Source organism: Anomaloglossus baeobatrachus, chromosome 1, assembly GCF_048569485.1.
Source record: "Anomaloglossus baeobatrachus isolate aAnoBae1 chromosome 1, aAnoBae1.hap1, whole genome shotgun sequence".
In the NCBI taxonomy this organism is placed as follows: domain Eukaryota; kingdom Metazoa; phylum Chordata; class Amphibia; order Anura; family Aromobatidae; genus Anomaloglossus; species Anomaloglossus baeobatrachus.
In genome coordinates, this window is record NC_134353.1 from 820876044 (window position 1) to 820901932 (window position 25889).

General features: G+C 40.9%; 1 protein-coding gene across 7 annotated transcripts in view; it reads left to right on the top strand.

The window, feature by feature from the left end:
• The window catches only part of MCTP1 (multiple C2 and transmembrane domain containing 1), a 1233450-nt gene that overhangs the window by 376056 nt on the left and 831505 nt on the right, over positions 1 to 25889 (top strand). For all 7 annotated transcript variants that reach the window (XM_075325086.1, XM_075325091.1, XM_075325087.1 and 4 more), the window contains exon 2: positions 22828 to 22942. In XM_075325086.1, coding sequence (XP_075181201.1) covers positions 22828 to 22942 — 115 coding nt within the window. The remainder of the gene's footprint in view (positions 1 to 22827; positions 22943 to 25889) is intronic.

The following is a 25889-nucleotide window of genomic DNA, read 5'->3' on the forward strand; positions in this document are numbered from 1 at the left end:
TATGCTAATGACATTTGGATCAAACTCTGACAGAGTTTAATCCAAGTGCCACCTTATTGCGATCTGATTCTCATACATGAGAGAACCGTAGCACACTATGGGAGAAGATGTAGGACAAAATTTCTCCATCTTTTCCATTCTGTGAGTCTGTCAATAACCCATAGACTTGAATGGGTGCACGCCATCCAATATACACTGCCATTGACAGTTTGCTGCAAATGTTTTCTCATTCCAAATCTGCATGAAAAAAATGTGCCTGTTGACACTGCCCCATACCATCATATTGGGCTGAGTGCTATCCGATAAAACATCGGATTGCACTTGTTCAATGTATACACTCGTGTAAGGGAGTCCTAATAGTTGTCCTGTGCACAGATTCTCCCACCTTAGCTGTGGATCTCTACAGCTTTTCCAGAGTAACCATGGGCCTCTTGGCTGCTTCTCTAATTAATGCTCTAGTTGCTTGGGATGTCAGTTTAGGTGAACAGCCGTGTCTTGGTAGGTTTGCAGTTGTGCCATATTCCTTCCTGTTTTGAATTATGAATTGAACAGTGCTCCATGAGATGTACAAAACTTGGGATATTATTTTATAACCTAAACCTGCTTTATTTTTCTCAACAACTTTATCCCTGACCTGTCTGTGTTCATTGGTTTTATGATGTTATTTGATCCTTCATTTTTTTAAACAAATCCTCTGAGGCCTTCACAGATTAGCTGTAGCTATACGAAGAATAAATTACACACATGTGTATTGGTTTTTGTAATTGGATTTCTGGAAGTAATTGGTCACTGAGGATTTTATTTAGGGGTGTCAGACTTCAGGGGGCTGAATACAAATGCGCATCACAGTTTTCAAATTAATATTTTTAAAATAATTAGAAATCCATTAATCATTTCTTTTACACTTCACAAATGCTAGTTTGTGTTTATATATGAAATAAAATCCCAATAAAATACATTAAAGTTGTGTGTGTAATGTGAAAAAATGTGGAAAAGTTCAAGGAGTATGAATACTTTTTCTGCATTAGTTGGCTTATATGCTCTGAAATGGCACCACAATTTGCATGTAAAACAATGCGTTTGATAATAATTGGGGTGCAAGTGTAACAGCGTGTCCCTCCCTGGCCTATGTTTCTGGACTTTCATGTAATCAGGCCTATGTCAACATCTAGTGGGCAACTGTGTCTTTGTTCTTACCTGCATGCGACTCATGCAATACAAGCCTGTAGTTTCTGGAAACTTCTCCATATAAGCCACATACTCCAAAAAGTGGGTATGAGCACTCCTGGCCATCCATGGGGTAGATCTAAGGAGAGGTGGAAGGATCAGCAACATGTTTTGTTAGTTAGTTGATGCTGTGTCTGGTGAAGGGCTAGGATCTGTTGCTGAGGCCAGGTTCTGGTGCCCATGTATGGACTGTTGGACATTGAAGATGGCTGCCACGTTGGATTGTGTTGTCTCGGCCACGCTGCTGGATTTAATGAACTCATCTAAGGATTGTTGTTGCATTTTTCTTGGTGTCGGATTGCCAGGTGGCGCCCCCATATCTGTTTCCTTTGTGTGGACTCATTGTGGACTCTAAAGAACCATTTTGATATTGGATGTTCTATGCTCCCTGACTCAATAAATCTCATTGGATTGTTCTTCGGCCTGGTGTCCCTTCCTGTTCTGTTGTACACTCCCTGACAGCAAGGCGTGTACTTTTTTTTTTTTTAAACAAATTCTGTCTCTTTTTTTTTAGTAAATCCGCATCAACATTTATTATTCCAGTGTCTACAGATAGACTATAGGTGTTGTTCATTACATAAGTGGTTTAATAAAAACCTGATAAAGAGCTAATACAGTTTCCAAATGCTTTACTGCACCTGTTAATGTGATGGATTTAGAGCCTTTCACACTTGGCAGTCCGTGCTGAAAAGAGACCATTCCAAACTCAGAATGACTGACCTGCTTTTATTCAGGTCTTTACATTTTAAAATTCTGAGAATTCTCTAAATTAAATACAGAGTTTTAGTAGTATAGATCTTAGACATGTACTTTGTATTATAGTGCTTTCATTTTCAGGGTACACATAGTGCAGACTTTATATATTCATTAATCATATAAATATTTGGAAAGTACTTAAATACTTCCAAAGATATAGGGAGAAGAAAAACTTAGAAGAAAGTATTCTGCTTTGTTACGGAAATTTAACTTAGACTCAATTTTATCAGATACTGCAGAATACTTTGCTCTGTTTTACTTCTTTAAAAAGACACAGGTATTTATACATTAAAAGAAAACTCCCGGAAAACGGTGCACCAAGTACGGAGCCTGAGAGGATGGTCCATGACTCACCAAAACCACTGGGCTTAAAGGGAACCTGTCACCTAAAATATGCGTTCTGAGCTATCAGCAGACGCATATGTGCCCTAATTACACCTCCCTACCCATCCCTGTGTTATAAAATTGTATAATATGAAAGTAATAAAAAACGTTTTATTGCCTTCATATTTCCTATGTAAATAGCAGGGAATATGGTCACATGGGCGACGCCTTGCCCTGCATACTTTCCGTGGTATCACGCCCCTGTGATACCATGGAGTCACATGAGCAACGTCACCGTCGCTCATTCTATCCTGCATGCATTGTGGCAGGCTTCGTTTCCGGGTGTTCACGCGCCGGCTTCAGACTTAAACTGACAAGGACAACCCGGAAGAGAAGCCTGCCGCAATAGTAAGTGTAAACGTGCGCAGGATAGAATGAGCGACGGGAACAGGCTCATGCTCATGTGACTCCATGGTATCACGCCCACAGGGGCATGATAGCACAGAAATATGCAGACATCCATAGGGCAAGGCGTCGCCCCTGTGACCACATTCCCTTCTATTTACATACGAAATATGAAGGTAATAAAACGTTTTTTATTAATTTCATATTATACAATTTTATAACACAGGGATGGGTAGGGAGGTGTAATTAGGGCACACATGCGTCTGCTGATAGCTCAGAACGCATATTATAGGTGACAGGTTCCCTTTAATATGCAGTAACAATTTTTTTCTTTAAATCTTTCTTTAGGAGTGGAGATCATTAATGTGATTTTTTTTTAAAACTGAACACAACAAACCCAACGAGATGACACTTTTATTGTGGTAATTATGCTGGCTAAGTCAGCCTTCAAAAGTAACAAAATGTTATGAGTGTCACTAGCAATGTGCTCCTAGTATGATCAACCTGTCACATTCCAAAATGCCATTAACCAGCAGATATTGGTTTAATCTGCAGGTTAATAGCATTCGAAGCTGCCTGACCGTTGCACTGAAAGCCCACCTACAGGGAGGAAATTAACTTTATTTCTCCCAGTAATCCTGGTTGTAATAATTATAATGGATAACTCAGGAATCTATTTGCGTGGAGCAAAGGCACAAATGAACCCGGTTTATAGTTGATAAAGTTTGTAGTGTAACACATGGTGATTAGCAAACAAGTGCAGAGAGAAAACAATCAAGTTCATAAACACACAGTGAAAATATCAAATGAAGCCTTTAACCCCTTCAGCCCCCGGGAACTTTCCGTTTTTGCGTTTTTGTTTTTTGCTCCTTTTCTTCCGAGAGCCGAAACTTTTTTATTATTCTGTCAATCTTGCCATATGAGGGTTTGTTTTTTGCGGGATGAGTTGTACTTTTAAATGAAACCATAGGTTTTACCAGATATTGTACTGGAAAACAGCAAAAAAATTCAAAGTGTGGAAAAACTGCAAAAAAAAGTGTGATCGCACAATAGTCTTTGGGATGTTTTATTCACCGTGTTCACTATATGATAAAACTGATGTATGTATGTGATGCCTCAGGTCGGTGCGAGTTTGTAGACACCAAACATGTATAGGTTTACATGTATCTAAGGGGTTAAAAAAAATCACAAGTTTGTCCAATAAAAGTGGCTCACGTTTTGCGCCATTTTCCGAAACACGTAGTGTTCTTATTTTTTGGGATCTATGGCTCAGTGATGGCTTACTTTTTGAGACTCGAGATGACGTTTATAATGGTACCATTTTTGCGCAGATGCTACGTTTTGATCGCCTGTTATTGCATTTTGCGTAAAACTTGTGGCGACCAAAAAACGTAATTTTGGCGTTTGGAATTTTTTTGCCACTACGCCGTTTAGCAATCAGATTAATTGATTTTATATTTTGATAGATCGGGCATTTCTGAACGCGGCGATACCAAATATGTGTATATTTATTTATTTTTTAACCCTTTAATTTTCAATGGGGGGAAAGGGGGGTGATTTGAACTTTTAGGTTTTTTTTATTTTTTTTATTTTTTAAAACTTTTTTTTTTACTTTTTTTTTATTTTACTAGTCCCCCTAGGGGGCTATAGCGATTAGCAATCCGATCGCTATTATCTATCTGCTGATCACAGCTATACAGCTGTAAACAGCAGATTCAGTCACTTTGTTTTTCCCTCTGCTCTCGGCCGAGGGAAAACGAAAGTGAAACTTCGTAGCTGCAGGTGTCATCACATGACCCTGTGCTACGATGGCAACCACCGATAGTCACGGGATAACACACGTGACTTCCGGTGGGGGCGGCGGTAAGTAAAAAACATGGCCGCGCGCATTTAGATCTTGCTGCCAGACTTTGGCAGCAAGATTTAAGGGGTTAATGGCCGCGGGTGGAAGCGATTCCACCCGCGGCTAGCAGGCACACATGTCAGCTGTTGAAAACAGCTGATATGTGTGCCGGTCCACGCCGCCTGCCTGCGGCAGGGGGCGGGGCTTAACGGGACACGATCCTGGACGGATAGATCCGTCCAAGGTCGTGAAGGGGTTCAAGGGAAGGTGTCGTAAAAAAAAAAAAAATTAAATTACTGAAAAAATATAAAGTATTAATGTTTTAATATTTAAATATTATTTGTTTGTAATTGACAAAAATATAAAAAAAAAATTAAAAGTTTGATATTCTGCCAACCATAATCGGAGGTCCGAGGTGACATGCGGCGAGAAGGGGTGATCGGTAGTTCAGTGCCACTCAGGATGCAGATGTCAGCCGCAATCACCTCTCCCAACCGCATGCACTCACCTCAGACCTACGCCTCCAGCAGCCTGTCCTGTCAGCGATCACAGTCCATAGCAGCGAGCAGCGGAGGCCCAAGGTGAGTATATGTGGGGAGAGGGGGTGAGCGGCGGGGAAGGGAGAAAGTCAGCAGAGGGGGTATGAGCGGAGTGGGGGGGGTGAGCGAGCGGCGGGGGAGGGGGAAAGTCAGCGGAGGGGTGTGAGTAGAGTGGGCGGTGAGCAAAGCGGGAGGGGTGTAAGCAGCAGAGTGTAGAGCAGCACACCAGGATAAGTAACGGTGCAATCACCGGTGCCATACGTTGATACTCACCCCATCCATCCCGGCGAGTAACAGGGGGAAAGTGCAGCATACAGCATATGCTGTGTGCTCCACAAAGATGGCACTGATCTCCTCCCTCTGCTGTGATCTGGACAGCACAGGGGGCGCATCTATTTCACAGCAGACGTCTTCTCTATGTTACAATATAGGATCGGAGCCCGACAACGGTCTTCTATGTTCAGGGGGCTGCCATAAAGGAGGTGAGTAACTGACGTTACAAACACCAAATCCAAGATGGCAGCCCCCAGTGCTTCAGTAAAACTAGAATGAAATAAAAACTAAATAAACAATGAGTTTAATTTTGTATTAAAAATACTTGATTTCATAATCACTATTATTTATACAAAAATAAAAAAAACGCAACTCCCTACCTTTAAAGGAAAAACTCTTGAAAACCTCACAAGATAATGTGATTTAGCAATGCAGTTGTTGAAGCTCCGTAAGGAAGTCTCAAAGTCCGAAGCGAGATGCAAAGTAGTATACAATGTTCATAAAACAAATGCAGAGCAGTTTCTAGTGTCCAGAACAGTCTCGTGCTCTGCTACTGCTTCAATTCAATGGTGGAAGCAACAAAGCAGTATACAATGGTTAGAAAACAAATGCAGAGCAGTTTCTAATGTCCAGAACAGTCCCATGCTCTGCTACTGCATCAACTGGTGGAAGCAACTAAGCAGTATTTAAGTAAGCTAGGTTACGTGACATCAAGGCAGGTCAGGCTAGAAACACAGCAGGGCGAGGCATCAGCAGCAGGTGAGCAGAACCTCTGAAGCGCAGCAACAGGAGTTTCACACAGGATTTGCTGAAGTAACTTGAGATGTCACTAGGAGGAAACCAGGCAGAATACTCAAGCAGAGGACTGGAGGCTGGACTGGAATTATAAAGGCAAGAGGACACAAAACACATGGAGAAAAATGAAACAGGGGACACCATCTTGGATAAGGCCAAAAAGCCCAAAAAGGATAAACAGAAAAAACAGAGTCCTGACGCTGGCTTTAATTCAAAGCGGTGCAGCTTCAGTCACTACGGAGTACATAACTGAAACGTATATAAAGACATATGCAAGGCTGAACAGTGATAAGAAATATATTTTCTTTATTTTGTTACACAATAGTTAAAAAACAATAAGGTAGACATACAAAGTCATACATTTAAAATATTGTAGATAGGTGGACAATGATATCACAATCCCAGAAAAAAGTATAACAAGTAAAACTATATATTCTATACAATCTGTTAATGTGTGGCTTGCATATGCCTTGATACTCATTGGAGATGTTGTTCTGTGCATGACCAGCTTGCTTAGCACCCCCGCCTTGCTCCCCCTAGTGACAGGTCTTTTTTGGTACTGCTTTGTTGCATTCCCACGCCTTCTGTATATTGTTGTCTGAAGACTCTCCACCTGACTATAGCGAGGCGCACCCAGACTTTGCTGGAATTTATTTTGTTGTCTCCAGCAGAGTTCTGCTTCCCCAGCCAATCTCCTGCTAGAAGATTCCTTATTAGACTACTTTTTTATGGGAGTGTGATTTCAATGTCCACCAATCTATGATTTTTGAAATGTCTCATGTTCTATGTCTTTTTCTTTTCAACTATTTTGTAATAAAATAGATATATATAAATAGATTTTTTTGTCATTGTTGAGCTTTGCATATGTCTTGTATATTTTCTTGAATGTATTGTGCATATTTTCCCCTTATAGCTCCTAAAACTAATTAATGTAGGTGTTTTAGTACATAATGAGCAGCATATGTAACCATACCACGGCAGCAGTGGCGTAGCAACTTCTTTTGCTGCCCGAGGTGGTCGTCAAATTTGCCGCCCTCCTCCGTTGATCGTCGATAATCCATTGCTTTGAGCAATGTTGTCTTTGTATTAGAGGGAGGAAGAATCCTGCGTTCCTCCTCCCGTGTGACATGTACTTTCGCTTTGCAGTGTTTGTGCAGCAACTTGTCTCTGCCTGTATATTCACTGTCAAGCGAAACAGAAAGTGAACAGAAGAAAAAAAAAATAGCATACTCACTTTTGTGCAGACTCCCAGGACATGTCCGATCGCTGCAGGACTTACCGGTGATCAGCTGATGCGGTCACCTGACGGCATCACCGGATCACCAGGTGACCACATCAAGTGTCTTGGGAGTCTGCACAGAGGAGTATCGTTTTTTTTTCCCTACTGATGCATCAGCTGATTATATAAACGGCTGTTAAACAATCAGTAGATGTGTCAAGTGATTCAGGTCCTTAAACCTGACACATCATCTGATCGCTTTGCATTCCAGCAAACCGATCAGATGATATTGGATCCGGATTGGACATCGCGGGACCCTCGACCCAGGACTACAGCGGAGGGGGGTTCTTTATTTCAATAAAGATGGAGTCACTAATGGTGTTGTGCTTTATTTCTAATAAACATATTTTTCTCTTTGTTGTGTTTTTTGTTAATCTTTCTTTACTAGAAATTCATGGTGGCCATGTCTAATATTGGCGTGACACCATGATTTTCGGGCTTAGGGCCAGCTGATAATACCCAGCCAGCCCTAACCCCATTATTACCCAGCGAGCCACCCGGCACCAGGACCGCTGGTAGAGTTGATACAGCACCCAAAGATGGCGCTTCTATGAACGCGCCATTTTCGGGGTGGCTGTGGACTGCAATTCACAACAGGGTGGCCCAGAAAGCTTGGGCCAACCTTCGCTGTGAATTCCCATCCCCAGCTGCCTAGTTGTACCTGGCTGGACACAAAAATTGGGCAAAGCTCACATCGTTTTTTTTTTTAATTGTTTCATGAAATTCATGAAATAATTAAAAAAAAAAAAAAAAGCTTCCCTATATTGTTGGTTCCCAGCGATTTTTTTTAATTTAAATCATTAAAAAAATAAAAGAAATAACCCAAACATATAACCCTAACCCTTGGTTGAGGGTAGAAAAAAAAAACGTGGGCTACCGCTGCATTTTCTATTGCTAGCTAAGGGTAATCCAAGCAGCTACTGGCTGTTAACCCCCACTGCTTGGTTTTATGTTCACTGGCAATGGAAAATCCAGGGAAGCCCTTTTTTAATTTTTTTTTCCAAAAAATTAAAAATAAAATATGGCGTAGGTGTCGCCATATTTTTGTATGCTAGCCAGGTACAGCAGGCATGAATGGGCTGCCCCCAACTCCCAGCTGCCTATTTGTACAGAGCTGTGAACAAAAAATACAGGAAAGCCCTTTTTTTAATTATTTCATGAAATAATTAAAAAAAATGACAAGGGCTTCGCCCAATTTTTGTGTCCAACCAGGTACAACTAGGCAGCTGGGGATTGGAATCTGTAGCGCAGGTTGGCCCAAGCTTTCTGGGCCTCCCTGCAGTCCACAGCCACCCCAGAAAATGGCGCTTTCATAAAAGCGCCATCTTCTGGCGCTGTATCGAACATTCTCCAGCGGCCCTGGTGCCGGTTGGCACGCCTGGTAATAAGGGGTTAATATCAGCTATTTACCAGCTGGTATTAAGCCTGAGATTCTTAATGTTAGGCCAAGTTTGACCCGGCCATTAAGAATCTCCAATGAAGGGTTAAAAAAAGACACCACACAGAGAAAAAATACTTTATTATAAATAAATACACAGACACACTTAGGGACTCCGTGTTTATTACTCCCTCTCACCCCTCCATCCTGGTCTTCTGTTTTGTTCAATCCATGCAGCTCTGCCATATCACACAGCACAGGAAGAACGCTGCTCCTCCCCGTGCTGTGTAATCAAGCAGAGGCTGCGGTGGGTTGGTAGGCAGTGACGTCACCGCTGCCACCGTTGCCATAGTAACCTACTGAGCGGGTTCCTACAGCAATGGTGATCTCCGATCAGCTGATTACCGGCACCGCTATGCACTGGCTCCTGCATAAGCCGCAGGTAAATAGGGACTTAACTCCTGCGGCTCTTGCAGGAGCCAGTGCATAGCGGCCCTGGTAATCAGCTGATCGGAGATCACCAATGCTATAGTAACCCGCTAGGTAGGTTACTATGGCAATGGGGGCAGTGGTGACGTTACGTCTCCTAGTACCTACACTACCTACACACTAAATTTGTCCCTGGCTCAGCAGCACCTCCCCCTACACTAGCTGACTGTGGATCACACTGCCGAGCACAGCGCCGACAGCTGTCATATAGAGCTGATGACGCTGTTCATCTGCTCGAGCATCTCGCCGGTACTTAGAGCTCGCCGAGTATACCGAGCACTGAGATGCTCAGGTGAGCACCGAGTAGCGGCGAGCATGCTCGCTCATCCCTCTTAGGGATGAAATCCCCAAGGTGGTATCTCTGTATGAAGCTCTATTTTTTATTTTTTACCCCCAAAATGCTGCCCCCCGACACGTGCCACCCAGGACGGAACGCCCCCTCCGCCCCCACGGCAGTGACTGACTGCAGACTCTGTACTGATGCACTGCTACGCCAGCTATCATTCAGTGCTGGGGCATGGTTACAGCGGCCATTAACCATGTACTGAGTGTTGACTGAATCTTGCCTCTTTGACTGAAAGCCGGAGGCTGCTTGGAGGTACAAAATTAATTTTCTCCTGGTAGCTGGGCTCTCCGGGCTGTGTATAGTCCAACCAACTTTGGAATGCTAATAAGGTGCAGATTAACCACATATCTGTAGGTAATAGTGTTTTGGGATATGATAGGTGCCCTTAAACTGTAGACAATTCAACAATAGGTGGATTAACACAATTCGTGCTTTTAGGACATTTAGTGGTCTACCTACAGGCCATTTTCATTTCTTCCATAAAAGTCTTTTACCCATTTATCCCTAAAAACTGTTTGCTCCTTATCTTCTATTTTATCTATTTACAGCTTGGACATTCTGACCTTTTTTAGCCACTGGGTTTTTCCTTTTTCCCTTGGAAAGATAGACTTATGGCATTAAAAAAAACCCTAAAGAAGTCACGCATAACTCAAAAACACACAATTCTGTCACAAGGATTGATTTGATTTTAGTTAAACACTTATCACATGCAATTGTGAATAACATTTTAAAATCACTCTAGGATGGGAATTTATATTTTGACCCAAGGCACTACACTTGGGAAAACGTATATTTACAGTTCACAATACACCATTGCTTGTAATTGAAGTACAAAATGGAATAGACGAGAAATTAAACTATTTATTGCGGACAAAAGGTTAGTTCTACTTCATATACTGGGTGATTCAGAAATGATGGTGTAAACGTAAAGTCCTGTAGTTAAAATAACATCAGAGGTAATTACCGAGTGACTGAAAATCAAAGCAAAACTGGCTTAGTTACCAATAGCAAGTTATCTCTCCCAGCTTTCATTTTTTAAAAGCCAAATTTAAAATGTGCTTACGTGGTGTGACACCAAATGATGACATCGAAAAAAAATCTTTTTGTGCTTTGGAGTTTGAAGGAACAGCGTCTGTTGTGACAAGGCAGTGAAACAGTACAGAAAATAAATTTGATAAATGTTCTCCACATAGAAACTGTATTTTGTGTTGTGTGATGCAAATAAAAAACACTGGGTGTTTATGTAATGGGAAAAGTCCAGGCCGCCCAAAGACTTCAGAAGAGTCGGATTTGAGCCATGTACAAGCATAGCCCTAGAAAATTAACCAGGCTGACTAGTGTGGACCTGGGACCACAAACCACAATATGGCTTATCTTATGAAAACTTGCTTTGTTATCCATACTAATTACATCTTCTTCAGAGATGAAACCAGACGACAAATTGAATCTCCAAGACTTTTACGTTGACTTGCAGGGGCAAATGAAGAAGTTTAATTCTTTAAAAGGCTGTTGTATAGCTTCAATGGTAAAGTCAATCACCACAGCGTTACAATATGGGGCTTAGAAAAAACAAATATCCTTATCGAGCATGTGGAAATCAGGCAAAGTAAATATGCAATGAGCAGGTACAAATTCTGCAGTCCTTTTTTGCCAAAGATAAGGTCATTGGCCACTCCTACTTTGTCATATTAAAAGAATTTCCTATTTTACAGATATATTACAGATATATTACATTTGTCAGATCTTCCTCTATCTGCACAATGGTCTACCTCCACATTTTTATTTTGATGGTCACCTATACGTGAATGAAACTCCACTGGGACATTGGATCTGCTGCGCCGGAAGCAGTGATTCACCAATGTTGCAATGGCCTCCAAGATCACCACATATAACACCTTGACACGTCTTTCAGACTGAGGGTATCTGGCCCATCCTGAGACTATATACATCTCTGAAAGAGTGTAGCCCACATCCAAGGATATGTTGGCATTCATCTGGACAGAATTGTAAATCACTTTGAACATTTGTAGATTATGTTTTCAGGATTTCCTTAGTATTGCGCAGGAGAGAGAACCTGCAACAATTTCTGATGTCTTGATAAGATTCTCTCGTCTGTGCAATAGTAAGCAAAGCGGCAAAAAGTAATCTGTTGGGGACTGTGAGGACTGGAGTTTGGAAAACACTGATCTATTTTAATGACCCTTTTTTATGGGACAGAAAGTATATTCAAAAGGGTAAATACATAAAAGAAATGAGTACAATAAGCAATTAATATTGGTTGAAGGAAGAATAAGTAGATGAACAGAAATAGAAAAGGGAAAGACAGTTTGTTCACAAAGAGTGGATGGAAGGTTGTGACATGTTGCACAGGTATATGACTAAAGAAGCACAAATTAAGCAATTATTTTAGTACAAAAAAATAGTAAAACGAAACGTTCTGGTGATTCATGCTGCCCGAGCCATGGACAGCACTCAAACCAATGTTAGCATATGAACTAGTTCACATAGGCTGCTTTCACATGGACTAGTTTGTTCTTATTTATAGACCAGACTAGTGCATGATAATAGCAGGCAACGGCTGTACCTGTCTGCTATGTGATTGGGCACATTGAGCTGCACACGAAGCCAGTTACTTCTGCGATATGTGGACTTAACGGGAATCTGTCAGCAGGTGTTTGCTACCTCAGATAAAAGCAGCATGATGTAGGCAAAGAGGCCCTGAGTTCAATGATATATAACTTAGATTAGTGGCTGCAGCCATTCTGACATAGTGAAAGATTTGAGATTTTGCATGTAGCAGTGGGGGGGGGGGAGAGCTGTCCCCACCCACATCAGGCTTTCAGTGTACATTTCCATAGGCAGAAGCTGCTAATCATAGAAGGGGTAGAGTCTGACTAGCGCTCACAAGCTGCTGTGATCCACTAATGATAAAGCTAAGAGGTTTAAACTAACATTCCATGTAAACACAACAAGAATGTGAGATAAGACACACAGGGCTGAATTCTCTGTTTTAATCCTTGGAGTATGCTGTCTTCAGACTACATTGCAGTCCCTGCCACGGATATTTCACGGGTGATAGATAGTCACGTGATTTCTGGCAATAGAAGATCACTGCCTTTGGCTGTGCAAAATGCTCTCTGACTTTCTATTGTTCCTGCTCATAGTATTCATTGTACTAGGTAGCTTTCCTCTGGGGTTTTCATCTCTTCCCCTTTAGGACCCAGTAGGAGCTCGCCTTCTATCCATCTGCTGTTTATCAATATTCCCCATGTTCCCTGGATTTGCGCTGGGGATATTATTCAGTTCATTCACGTTCTGGTTGCAAGCAGGTAGCTTGTACTCTTCTGTGGTATTGTTGCTGAAACTGCTGAACTTCTACCTGAGTCATCTGGGGATAAGTAGTTCATGCATTTTCAAATGTGTCCTCCTTGCGTCTTCTTTAGTGTTTAGTGGGGTTGACAAAGAGGTCAATTCCACTCGTTCCCTATTTAGGGCCAGCCCTAGTTATACCTAGGGTCAGGTATCCAGCTTGGCGCATAGGTGAGATATCTAGCTAGGGTGGTGAGGGGCCCGAGGTAGGTTTGCTCAGGTGTCACCATCTCCCCCACTCAGCAGCTATTAATCTTTTACAGGACCATTTAGAGTTTCCTATCTCACAAAATTGTAATTTATCTATAAAAATTGGATGCCATACTGATGGTCCGTTTGGCAGTTTTTTGTTTTTTTTCTTGCAGTGTACCAAATACACTGCCAAATACAGTTGAGAAAAAACATTGCAGATCAGCATTGACTCATTGAATAACATTGGTCTGAGTGTGATACCGTTTTTTTATCGGATTGCACTCTCCCGATTTATACGCTCGTACGAGCGAGCCCTAATTTCTGAATTGTTTTCTCGAGATAGAACTCATCTAGGTGGCTGCGAACTGTATAATATCTGTGCTTTACCCACAGGGGCTCTGGGAGTTCACTGTTCGCACAGCACATTATGTTTGTTCCTGCTATTAAACTGACGTTTAGAAAGATATTACCGTATAAGCAAACACCAGGGTATTCAGCAAAATGTTATCACTTCTTATAAGTAGATTCCAGATGACTCACTGAGAAGTAACTTTATTGTCAGGAGACGTGTGGCTGTGATTAGAGTTGTAGACCTGGTATCATCTCCAAACCTTACTGTTGCCAAGTCAAGTCTTTTCATAATTATGTACCCGATGGGAAAGACTTCAAGTCTTTTCTTGTCCCCGGCTTATTGAGTCAGAAGCACACAAGGAACATCAGGCCACGTAATACCGTAATAGCTTTACTACAATTCAAAATGGTAAACCTATTAGTTATCCTGGCAGAGGGAAGCCAGATGATATATCATACAGATGAAAACAAGACTACAACTTATGATACTGAAATTGTCCAGAACAGTTGCCTCCAAAATGTAGGTTCTCAAAACAAAGGAAGCTACAGAAGACTTCTAAGCAATGTATATACACTAATCACTCGTAACATGAAAACCATTCACAGGTGACCTGAATAACGTTTTGTTATGGTGGCCACTGTCAAAGAGTGGAATATGTTATACACTAAGGAAACATTTTTTTTTACCCTGTTTCCCCTCGCTTCACAATGACCTCTGCTCATTGGACACTTCCATACAAAAGAGTCAAGATCCGCCATTGTGGCTTATGGCTATGGCTTATGGCTGAAAAATAATAGGACATTAAAGCCTAAAAAGCCCCAGTGGCCATTGTGAAAATTGCAATATTTCTAAACTTAATTTTACCTTAGATTGTACGATGGTTAACCTCTTCGCAAGGAAGTCACTTTTTTTGTTTTTGCATTTTCGTTTTTTCCTCCCCTTTTTACCCAGAGCCTTTTTTCTATTTTTCTGTTCACATAGATATATGAGGGCTTCATTTTTGCAGGACAAGATATACTTTTGTTTGACACCATTCATTTTATCACACAGAGTACTGTAAAACAGGGAAAAAATTCCAAATGTGGAGAAAGTGTGAAAAAAAATCAGAATTCTGACATGAATTTTTAGGAATTGTTTTTACAGTGTACATTTTGTGGTAAAAATGCCTTTGCAATATGATTCACCTCATCAGTACACACATAAAAGGGCTCCTGTGCAAGAACAATATATGGGCCCTTTCCAGCCCAAAAGCTCATCATCCTGCACAATTCCACCTGCTCTGGAGGTAGAAATGGGCCCGTGACCTCTTGGGCCCCTGTGCAATCTCACATGTTGCACCAATAGTATGTCCAGCCCTGATGGCGATGCCAAACCTATCAAGTTTTTATTATTTTAGTGGTAAAAATAAAATCAGAAGTTTGGGAAAAAAAAATGTGGGCGGTCGTGTTAACACTTTGCAAGACCTGTAACTTTTTTATTCCATGGAGCCATGTGAGAGCTTATTTTTTGCAGGGTAAGGTGACATTTTTATTGATACCATTTTGGGGTAAACATGACATTTTGATTGCTTGTTACAGTATTTGGTTTGGTTTTTTTCAGTGGCCAAAAAACCTTACTTTTGTTGTTTTTGATTTTTTTTTTGCTTACACTGTTTACCTGTTTAAGGCTAGTTTCACACTTGCGTTGGCTTGAATCCGCTGGGTCCGTTGCTGTGTCGTTTTGACGCATCCATTATTTTTGTATTGTCAACGGATGCAATGGATCTGTTATTTCACAGGAATCCGTTAGCTGATTCCTGTGAAATAATGGACCCGTTGCATCCGTTTGGCATCCGTTAGGCGTTCGTCTAACGGGATCCGTCTGCTCTGTTTTGTTTTTTTTTTCATTCTGGGCATGCGTAGTAGAAATTAGCGGAATCCAACGCCAGATTCCGTTGTAAAGCACTTTGCAACGGAATCCGCCACCATAGGGACCCATTATAACTATTGATGGATGTAACGGAATCCGACGCTTGGCGTCATTTTAACGCAAGCAATTAGTGTTACATGCTGCGTTCCTTCCGCTCGGCGGAAGCAACACAGCGTCGGCTAGCGGAAGCAACGCAGGTACTTTTGGCACAATCCGTCATCCATACAAGTCTATGGGAAACAGCGGAATCCGTTAACAGATTCCGCTGTTTTCCAAAAGGGCGGATTGCGACTGAAGGAAAACCACGCAAGTGTGAAAGTACCCTAATCTGGTTAATTCTTTTTATGTTTTGATGGATCGGACTTTTCTGAATGCAGCAATACCATATATGTGTATTTTTTCAGCTTTATTGTTAGTTTCAACATTCTTTTATTGAGTCGCTCAGAATAATAACAAGTAAATCCATACAATGCAATATTACAGTTCTTCATACTATTACATTGTCTTTGGATCTGAAAGTCTCCAACAAGCGGAGTCAAATAACAAAGGTATCAATCATTTCTCGTATAAGATTCTGTTACTTTAGTTTTCAAATTACTGAACTACTCAAATTCAAAAGTTTATGTCACCATCGAGGTAACCTGAGCAAAACAGAGCAAAATCAAAGAGTAAAGGGGAAGGAGAAAATGGCGCCACTTCTAACTACAGGACAAATTTCAACATGTCATCAGTTAATATAAGAAAGATACAGTCTTTAGATCTTAGCATATGTAACATATATCACATATACATTGATATGATATTCTCCAGGGAATTGGGGAGTTAGGATTGAATCCAATGGTCCCAGATCGCAGGAAACATTTCGAGGGAATCATTACTAATTGCTTCTATTTTTTCATAGAGCATAATATTGTTAACCTTCTGTAGGACTGCATTACCAGACAGGGTAGCCGCCTTCCATTGACTGGCTATATAAATTTTAGTTGCCAGAGTAATGAGCAATATTAGCCTGAGGCATTTATTAGTTACCCCAACTGGTTTATCACCAAACAATAGAACTTCAGGTGAGGTGAGTATATATTAGGGATATCACTAAACTTATCTATTATACATGTGTCCTCCTTCCAGCAATTTGTTACCACTGGGCAGATCCACCAGATATGGGCTATATCTCCCTTTTGATCACACCCTCGAAAGCAGTGATCTGAGACACCCGGATATATGTTGTTCAGATATGCTGGGGTGTAATAGGATCGGTGGAATAGTTTTATAGATGTTTCAGATAGAGAAATCTGATTGCTCCCCTTTGTAACATTTTTATAGAATTTGTTCCATCTTTCCAAAGTCATAAGGAACCCCAGATCCCCTTCCCATTGGTCCATCACCTTCAGCTTAATGTTTGGCCTAGGGCGATTCAAGATATTATAAATCATTGATATTGTACCTCTCCCCCCGGGTCAAAAATACAAGCTCTTTCAAAGGCCGTCGGGTTCAGGATTCGTGTCTCTCCCATCAAAGTGCCCACAAAATGGTATACCTGTTCTATCCTGAATGTTTCTTCCCCTGGTGGCAAAAATTGGGACATAAATTCTACTTTAGAGTATACATTACACAGAGGAGCGAGATGGTTTAAGCAAGTGATACCCATGCTTTTCCACCACGAGAACAGTCCCATAGCTACACCTGGCTGGAACACTGGATTATTAAAAAAATTATAGAGTGGTGACGGGTTTGTTTGTAACTGGCATTGAAACCGGGTAAACCTCCATAATACCACAGCGTTATAGAAGGGAGGTGAGTCCACCATCCCAGGGGGCAGAGAGCCTGTCATTCAGATCAGACTGTTTATAGTATAAGGTGCCAGTAAAGTGTCCTCTCGTCTAACCCATCTGGGCGCATGGGTGCCCATCATGACGGTAGATATTTGTGCGAATTAGCCTGCTTTATAATAAAGAGAGAAATTGGGAAGGGATGTGCCGCACCATCTTTTATGGCGAAAAAGAGTTTGTTGTGCTATCCGTGCTCTTTTATTGTTCCAAATGAATCTGGATATCTCAGAATGAATTAGTTTAAACATACTTTGTGGCAAGAGTATAGGAAGAGATCGAAATAAATACAAAAAACGTGGAAGTGTATTCATCTTAATTGCATGGGTTCTACCTAGAAAGGATATGGAGGGTTGTGACCACTTGTGGAATTCTTGTACCATCTGCTGGATAAGAGGATGCCGGTTCCATTTAAACAGGATGCTCCTGTGATTGGTGAGATTGACAACCAAAAATGAAATATAATGGGTCTGTCTCTGGAATTTAAATTTGAGAGTACAGTGGAACCTTGGATTACGAACATAATTGGTTCCGAGTGTGTGCTCTTAAACCAAGTTACTCTTATATCAAATTGAATTTTCCTATAGGAAATAACTGAAATGCAGACAATTCGTTCCACAACCCAAAAATATTTTCTGTATTTATACAAATTTATTACAGTAATACAAACTAATGTACTGTATTCATATAAAATTATTACAGTACACTAATAAAATATACTATACAGTAAAAAACATATAAAACAAACTAGACTGCAAGTCAGCTTACAAAAGAATTGTTGGTGTACGGGAGATGCACGATAGAGAGAAAAAAGGATGTATAAATATGACATCCTTTATTCTAGTACAATACACAAAAAAAACACCCCAAATCTATTCTCCCCAAAATAAGAGCAGAACCAAGCCAAATGTGGGGTAGGAAAACTGACCAGGCAATTAGATTAAAGTTCAAGAAATGTGCTCTACTGGTTAGCAGAAAGAAAGTACAATACTGTGTCCACAAATGCAAATTATTAGACATGCTGTATAGTATATATACAGTACATATCTACAGAAAGTTACCTCCAGAGCTGGTCAGAGCGCGGTGAAAGGGCGGAACCGGACGTGTGGACAGTGAGAATTTGCTCTTATTGCAAAGCATTGTTCTTAAACCAAAATGCTCTCAAACCAAGTTACTCTTAAAACAAGGTTCCACTGTATATTAGTTTAAATATTGTTTGGAGTGTTTAAAAAAAGCGCCTCTGTCTTATCAACATTCACTTTTAGCCCAGAGAGTGATTCAAATCTACGTAACAGCGTAACGAGGTTAGGCAGAGAGATGTGTGGGTCAGACATGGTCAGAAACAAATCATCGGCGAATAAGCTTAGTTTATAGATGTCTGATCTAATCTTATGACCCCCTATATCTAGGTGTTCCCTAATGACCTGTGCCAGTGGTTCCATCGCTAATGTAAATAGAGCCGGTGATAAAGGGCACGCCTGTCTAGTACCCCGCCCTATATTAACCGTATTATCTTTATTTTTAATGGGGCAAAATGAGGGTGATTTAAACTTTTACTGTATGTGTCTATTTTTTTTGTCTTTTTTTCAACTTTTTTTTTTACTTTCCACTGTTTTTAAATAGTCCCCTTAGGGGCCTATAACCTGCGATCATCTTATCACTTGTGCTATATACAGAAATGCCACATTATTACTCTATATAGCAGAAATCAGTCTCCTTTTAAGATTGGCCATAGACAGGTTTAAAAGGAGTGCTGTTATGACAAGCACAGAAGTCTTCAGCAGACCCCTGCTGTTATAGCAACTCATCAGCAACCCGCGATCACGTCACGGTTCATCGATGGGAGCTGAAAATGAGGCGCCCCTATGCCAGTATGTGTTAAATCCCACTGTCAGAGTTTGATAGTGGGATTTAACAGGTTAACAATGACAAGTGGAACGCGATTGTTAGATGCAGGTCCTGGCTGTAACACACAGCCATTACCTGCCGGATATGGAAGAAGCTCACCCCACTGACTTACTCCATATACCCACTTCTGGATGCTGCAAAGGGGTTAACAAAAAAAACAAAAAAAAGAAATTGCCCAGGTTACATGACTTAGGTCCACATGTCCTGCCAGTCAGATATATCACACAGCACAAAACTTCATTTCCACACTTCTGTGCTGTCTTCTTTGCCTATTTAGTCTGCACACTCCAGGACCGATGTGCTCAGGTCATGTGACCCTCATGACATCATCACAGATCCTTCTGCACGTCTTTGTTGATGCCAATTTATGATTGGTCAACGTCATACAGGACGCAGAAGTACAGTGAAAATATATAATAACACGCAGTTGGACTTAAACAGGTATTACTATCTCCAAGATCCTATCCCAATATGTTGTAGGCATAATAATAATAATGATATTAGCAAATACTTCAAATTAGAAATGTAGTATAGTTCTCGTGATATAGCCATGTCTTTTGTCACATGTGCAGGGAATTGCAGCTTAGATATCCATGGTTACATCCGCTCATATAGTGACAGTCAGTTAGTTGCTTGTGTTCTTAACCTTGGATACCTAAGCTGCAATACCCTGCACATGAGGTAAGAGATATGGCTGTATGAGGAATACTATACTACAGTTCTAATTGAAGGTATTTGCTTACATTATTGTTATTACGCTTACTACATATTGGCATAGAATCTTGGAGATGGGAATAATCCTTTAACTGCAGTTAATTCATTAAGTGCTAATTACTTGATTGCCAAAATCTTCACAATAAAAAAAGCTAAATTAAAAAAAGCAAAAAAACCCAAAACAAACACTATTTTATTCTGCTCTGCAGCCACTATTACATTATGTATCCAGTTCAGCATGAAAAATTTGGTGAAAGGTCCACTTTAAAGTGGATTTGCTTAATGTCATACAGGACATACCATGATGGAAAACCATTTAGTGCTGTGGGTCGATGCTGTATATGGGGCAACACGTGTTTGAGTGTCTTTCCTCAAAATTCCCCAGTTTCCTCCCACACTCCAAAGACGTACTGATAGTGAATTTAAATAGTGGGGACAGTGATGATCTTTTCTGTAAAGTGCTGTAGAATTAATAGTGCTATATAAGTGAGTAAAATAAATAAATAAAATATGTCTCTAATTTAATATAGAGGCATAAGGAGACTTCCTTATCAATGTGGGAAATAAAAATGACTGTATCTTTCATTGCATGGCAGCGGTATTCTATAGTAGAGGTATTTCTTCTGGGGTAGTGTGCCGTCCCTGCAGCAGTCGAACTACTCGGATCCGGGGTTGCTCGAGGGTCTCCGGACCCAAGGGCTTGCGGCCATGTCAAACCCGTGCGGTAAGGGGAGTACCGCCGCTGCCGATGGGAGTACCCGGGGGAGATGGAGTGGGTGCAGCCAGATGGTGATTCCTCCACGGGTAGGGGAGACCCCGGGACTCCGGAGGATAGGTGGAGGATAGCATTGTGCAGGCTATGCATGCAGGCAGGATGCAGGGTGCACAGTGTACTCACTCAGGTTGTATAGACGTTAGTGCAATCATTAATCAGACTCTGACACAGAAGTAAACCAAGTCTCTGGGTGCTGCTGCCACTCGGAGGAGCTCGTCTGGGTATCCATTCCCGCTGGTATTGCTTAGTGGTCCGGAGCTGAATTCCGGCCTGAAGCTGTCAGGGTCCTGCTCCATATAGTGATATAGTGGAGCTGTGCTCTCGATGGCTGACACTTGTGATTTCTGTAGGCCGAATAAGCTGGAAATCCCTATCCCCCTCGTTGTGTTGGTGCCTTCGATCTCTGAGCTCTTGGGGAAAGTTCATTAAGAGACTATCCTCCACAGATGAATTATCAAGTTGCGTGAAGCAACTCCCTGATCTAGGGTCATGTACCCTGCCGTGCTCGGTATCGGTTACGGGACTTTTTGGTGCTGACTGTTCTCCAAAACTAAGTCAGTGCAAAATTTTCCAATACCCTGTGACTGCATCTCCGACTCATCTGGTCCCAGACCACCGTCTGCGACCCAACCAAGATCATACAGGGAGCTCCAACTCCCTCAGCTTCTCACTCTCTGAGGGCTACTACTCAACTGACTTCCTCCCTCTTACTAGTCTGCCTGACCTCTAGGTGGGTGGCCCTTTTCCATCTAGACCACCCACTGGTGTGTGTTGTGAATGTCAGTTATGCTGTTTGCTGCTGTGGGGCTCCTTTTTGTGGCCAGGAATGGTTTGACAGAGACCAGGTGTTCTTGAGCAATGGGTGTTTCCATTGCTAACTCTCTGCCTATTTAAGCCTTGGTCTCCTGGCTGTCTGGGCCGGTTATCATTTGTTCTGTGCTTCACCAGCCTTTTCATCTTTCTCCAGACCACTTCTACCCCAGATAAGTGCTTGGTTCTTTCTTATGTTGTTTTTGTTCTTTTGTTCTTATCTAGGTTGTCAATTATTGTGGTTATTGTCAGTTTATTTGCATGCAGGAATCTTCCCTCTCTGTTGCTTTGCTGTGAAGCTCCATGCAGCTATGTTTGGAGTATTGCTCCTATAAGTCCATGTGTTTGTTGCTTCTTGAATTTGTAATTTTTCCTGTTTTCTGTTCATTGGTTTGACAAGAGCGCCTGATATAGGACGGAGTGCAGATCGTGTGTTCTGAGGACCTTTTTGTACTATCAGGTATTTGGGTTTTTGTAGGGTTTTTCTCTGGCCAACATCAGCCCCTTTCCTGTTCTTTCCTATTTAGTTAGTTGGGCCTCACCTTTGCTAATCCTATGCTCCATCTGTGTATTGTATTTTCCTATATCACCATAGTCTTTGAATGTGGGGGGCTTGCTATACCTTTTGCAGTCTATTTCTAAGGCAGAGAGTTATTCATCCTTTCTTTTTTTAGGATAGCTAGTTCTCCAGCTGGGTTCACGGTGCATAGGATGATAGTTCACCCCTCAGCTACTTCTAGTGTTGATGGTTAGTAAGGGGATGGTGGCCAGATTAGTTGCCAATGCTCTTGTCACCTTTTTTGCCAATGATACATTGTGATCTTCCATGGTTCCGGATCATAACAGGTGTGCCTGACAGGGTGTAGTGTGAGGTGTGGTTAGGATTTGAGTGTGTGTTAGGATTTGAGTGCTGATGGAAGCAATACCAGTGTGTAAGAACCCAGAACCATGTAGGGGAGTTCTGTACCATCAGAGACAGGGGTGCAGTTCCCTGTGACACCCTGATAGAATCAGGGGCGTCACAGTAGAATATGGTACAAATAATACAGAACTGTAGGAATACCAAGTGCCTATTTACAGGATTACAGTCAATTTCTGGGAGGGTATCAGAATGTTTGTACTATGTCACCTAATGGACTGGTCACAATTTGTTTATCTGATTGCTCCTCCAATGTAAATGAGATCTACAGATCTTTATATTTACTTTATAATTTTCATATATTATTTCACCACAGTAAAGCTGCTCAGTGTGTTCTTTAACATACACTATACCTTTGTCACCATGTATTAAAACTATATGTGTTCCCTCTTTTTTTCAGAAAAACAACAGTGCAGGAAACAGTAATGCAGATCTTCCACCCCCTAATCCCGGAATGTACCAGTTGGATGTTACATTAAAACGAGGAAGCAACCTAGCAGCGCGTGATCGAGGAGGTACTGTCCCATCAGTTCGCTGACTCTTTGTGTTACTTGTGATTTTGTTTTATGGGAAAACCTTATATGTGCATCAAATTAACACAGTCTACTGCATCTGGGTGTTCATCTCCAGTAGGCATAAACTCCAGAAAAGGGTGCATGACAGAGCACACGGTGACTATGTCTACTCTATTATATTCAATGACCCCATCTGCACATATGTCTGAGTCCCGTTTTGTGGAGGGTTTGGACGTAAGCCCCTATGGGACTGTTAAGGAGAGATTCCATAGTTTTCAGGAAATTTCATTCATAACAGTGAATGTCTGCTGTAATCTCAGATTGAAGGTTGCTGAGAGCTGGCGGAGAAATTCACACCACACAGATTAGCTGGTATGAATTCCTTTTCAGTCAAGGTGCGCATGTGACATGCTTTATTTTTACAAGCATTTTATAGAGCCATAGTGGGTTAATCTTTTAGTAAAATTCCTAAGTATGCCATTGGCTATATTAAAAGCATATGCAAAAAGCCTGTGAATTTGATTTCCTCTTCAGCCATAGCTCGCAAAGTCCTTATCATGTAGCACACTAGAAAAAGATCCAGGCAGTCATCATTATCAACATTTTCATTCTTTTCCCTTGTTTCACGATATCAGCTGCTGACCTTGGTGTAGACTTGCTTACAGGTTCTTGTTACTGATATAGAAAAAAAAGTTTAGTCATAGAAAAGGCATATAGAAAAATGTATTGTATGCTCACAATAGAAAAGCACATAGAAAAATATATTGTATTCTCACAGGACCACACAATGAGGGACAAACACACAGTGTGAAAACACCCTTACAGTTAATGTTTTTGAGATGTTTATGCATATTGACAGTGTAGGCAGACAAGTCATCATATCAGTTTTTTAATTTCTCCTGTCTCTTGTGGAGGTATTAGCTCATAAAGTTTAGATTATAATTTTTGTTAAGCTCATCAAAGCATTATGAGAGATTCTGTCTGTGGGGCTGTGTACTTCTCCTCCATGATGGTAACCAATCATAAGCAGGAAATGTCATGCAGGAGAAGAAAAAAAATGCCCCTGAGTGTCAGAAGAACATGCCTTAATTGTACTCAGCTTTGCTCTGCTCCACACATTCGCTGCAGAGATCAGGTCTAAGGGAAGAGCTACCTTTCATTCTGTCATACAGGAGAAATAATGTTCTTTTGACCTTCTGGAGATGTGTTTTTTCCCCTATAAGATGCCTCCTGCTTATGATTGGTCAACCTCATCTGGCTAAAAAAGTTCCCGCTGCTAGAGACAAACGTCTATTAACACTCTTTTGGGCTTAAACTGTAATCTAAACTTTACAATAATATCTCCTTAATGGAGAAGACATCAAAAAGTAAAACCAGCGTTTTATTCAGCTCTGCAGTCATTATTCTATAATGTAGCCAGTTTACCATGCTAAATCTAGTACAATGTCCTCTTTTAAAGTTGAAACTTCACTGAGGTATAGTAAATTTAAAAAAAACTCAATTTTTTTATATTGCAGTGCTTCCTATTTTTTACTAATATGTTGGAGAACTCTGCAGTCTGGCCATGGAGGCCTGCACCAACCCTTACGACATGCTGCTTTCTTATTTTTAGGTCTAAAATAGTTAAGGGGTGAACACGCACATATTCAGGATCAGTGGGTCCAACCCGATTTACAAAAAAAAAAACCTTGGGATCGCAATCAATTATCTGCCCTAACAGTCAAATGCATGATCAAATACATATTTGATATCATCAAATTCAGAAATGCTGAATCTATCAAAATATAAAATAAATTAATCCGATCAGTAAAGGGCTTAGCGAGACACAAAATCAAAAAGACAGAATTACTTTTTTTTGGTCACCGCAAAATTGCAATAAAGTGCATTAAAAGTCGATGTAAAAATCACGTCTACCCAAAAATGGTATAGTTAAGAACATCAGCTCAAGACACAAAAATAAGTCCTCACACTGCCCCAGATCTAAAAAAATGAGAACGCTACAGGTCTAAAAAATGGCGACAAAAGCTCACATTTTTTTTACAAATTTCTGATTTTTTTTTATCGCACTTAGGTAAAAGTAAAACTATTCATGTTTGGTATCTACTAACTCATACTGACCTGTGGAATCATAATTCCAGGTCAATTGTACCATATAATGAACATGGTTCATAAAAAACCCAAGAAGCAATCGTGAAATTGCATTTTTTTGCAATTTCACCGCATTTGGAATTTTTTCTCCGTTTTCCAGTACAATATGGGGCAAAATGAATGGTGTTGTTCAAAAGTACCATTCATCCCGCAAAAAACAAGCCTCCATATGGCTATACTGACAGAAAAATAAAAAAGTTATGACGCTTGGGAGAAGGGGAGGAAAAAAACGAAAACGGAAAATCACTGGATTGTGAAGGGGTTAAAGCTGTACATTTGGCATAACGTTAAACTCTGTTGGCCAAAATGTGACCTTTCCTGGGCAGATTTTAGAACATGGGGATTAAAACATACAAGTGCTTTAATATAATATAATATTTCATCTCTATGAACAGAAGTCTTGCACAAACAATCAGTTTGATTTAGAACTCCTAGGTTTGAAACCTGGGATTGAGTTCTTGTTTTATTTTTTTTCATGGACCTTTCTTTCCATTTAATGAAAATTGATTATTTCTCTGTAGACATCATTTCTTTTTCCTCGTTGACGTCTTCAATGCCTAGATAAAACTGTATAATTGCTCTCCTGGCTGCAGTAATTGTGCTATTTTGCCATGTCCTATGTCTTCGTTTACTCAGCACTGGAGCATTAATGAGTGACAGGCAGCTCTAAATTACCCAGTGCAAGCTTTGGTCACAGGCAGGTAAAATCCCAATAACTGCATGCTGTCATTTAGCGCCCTGTGAGCCCATCCACCGTCAATTTTTTGCTCAGTATTTTACATATCTATTTTTAGTCTGA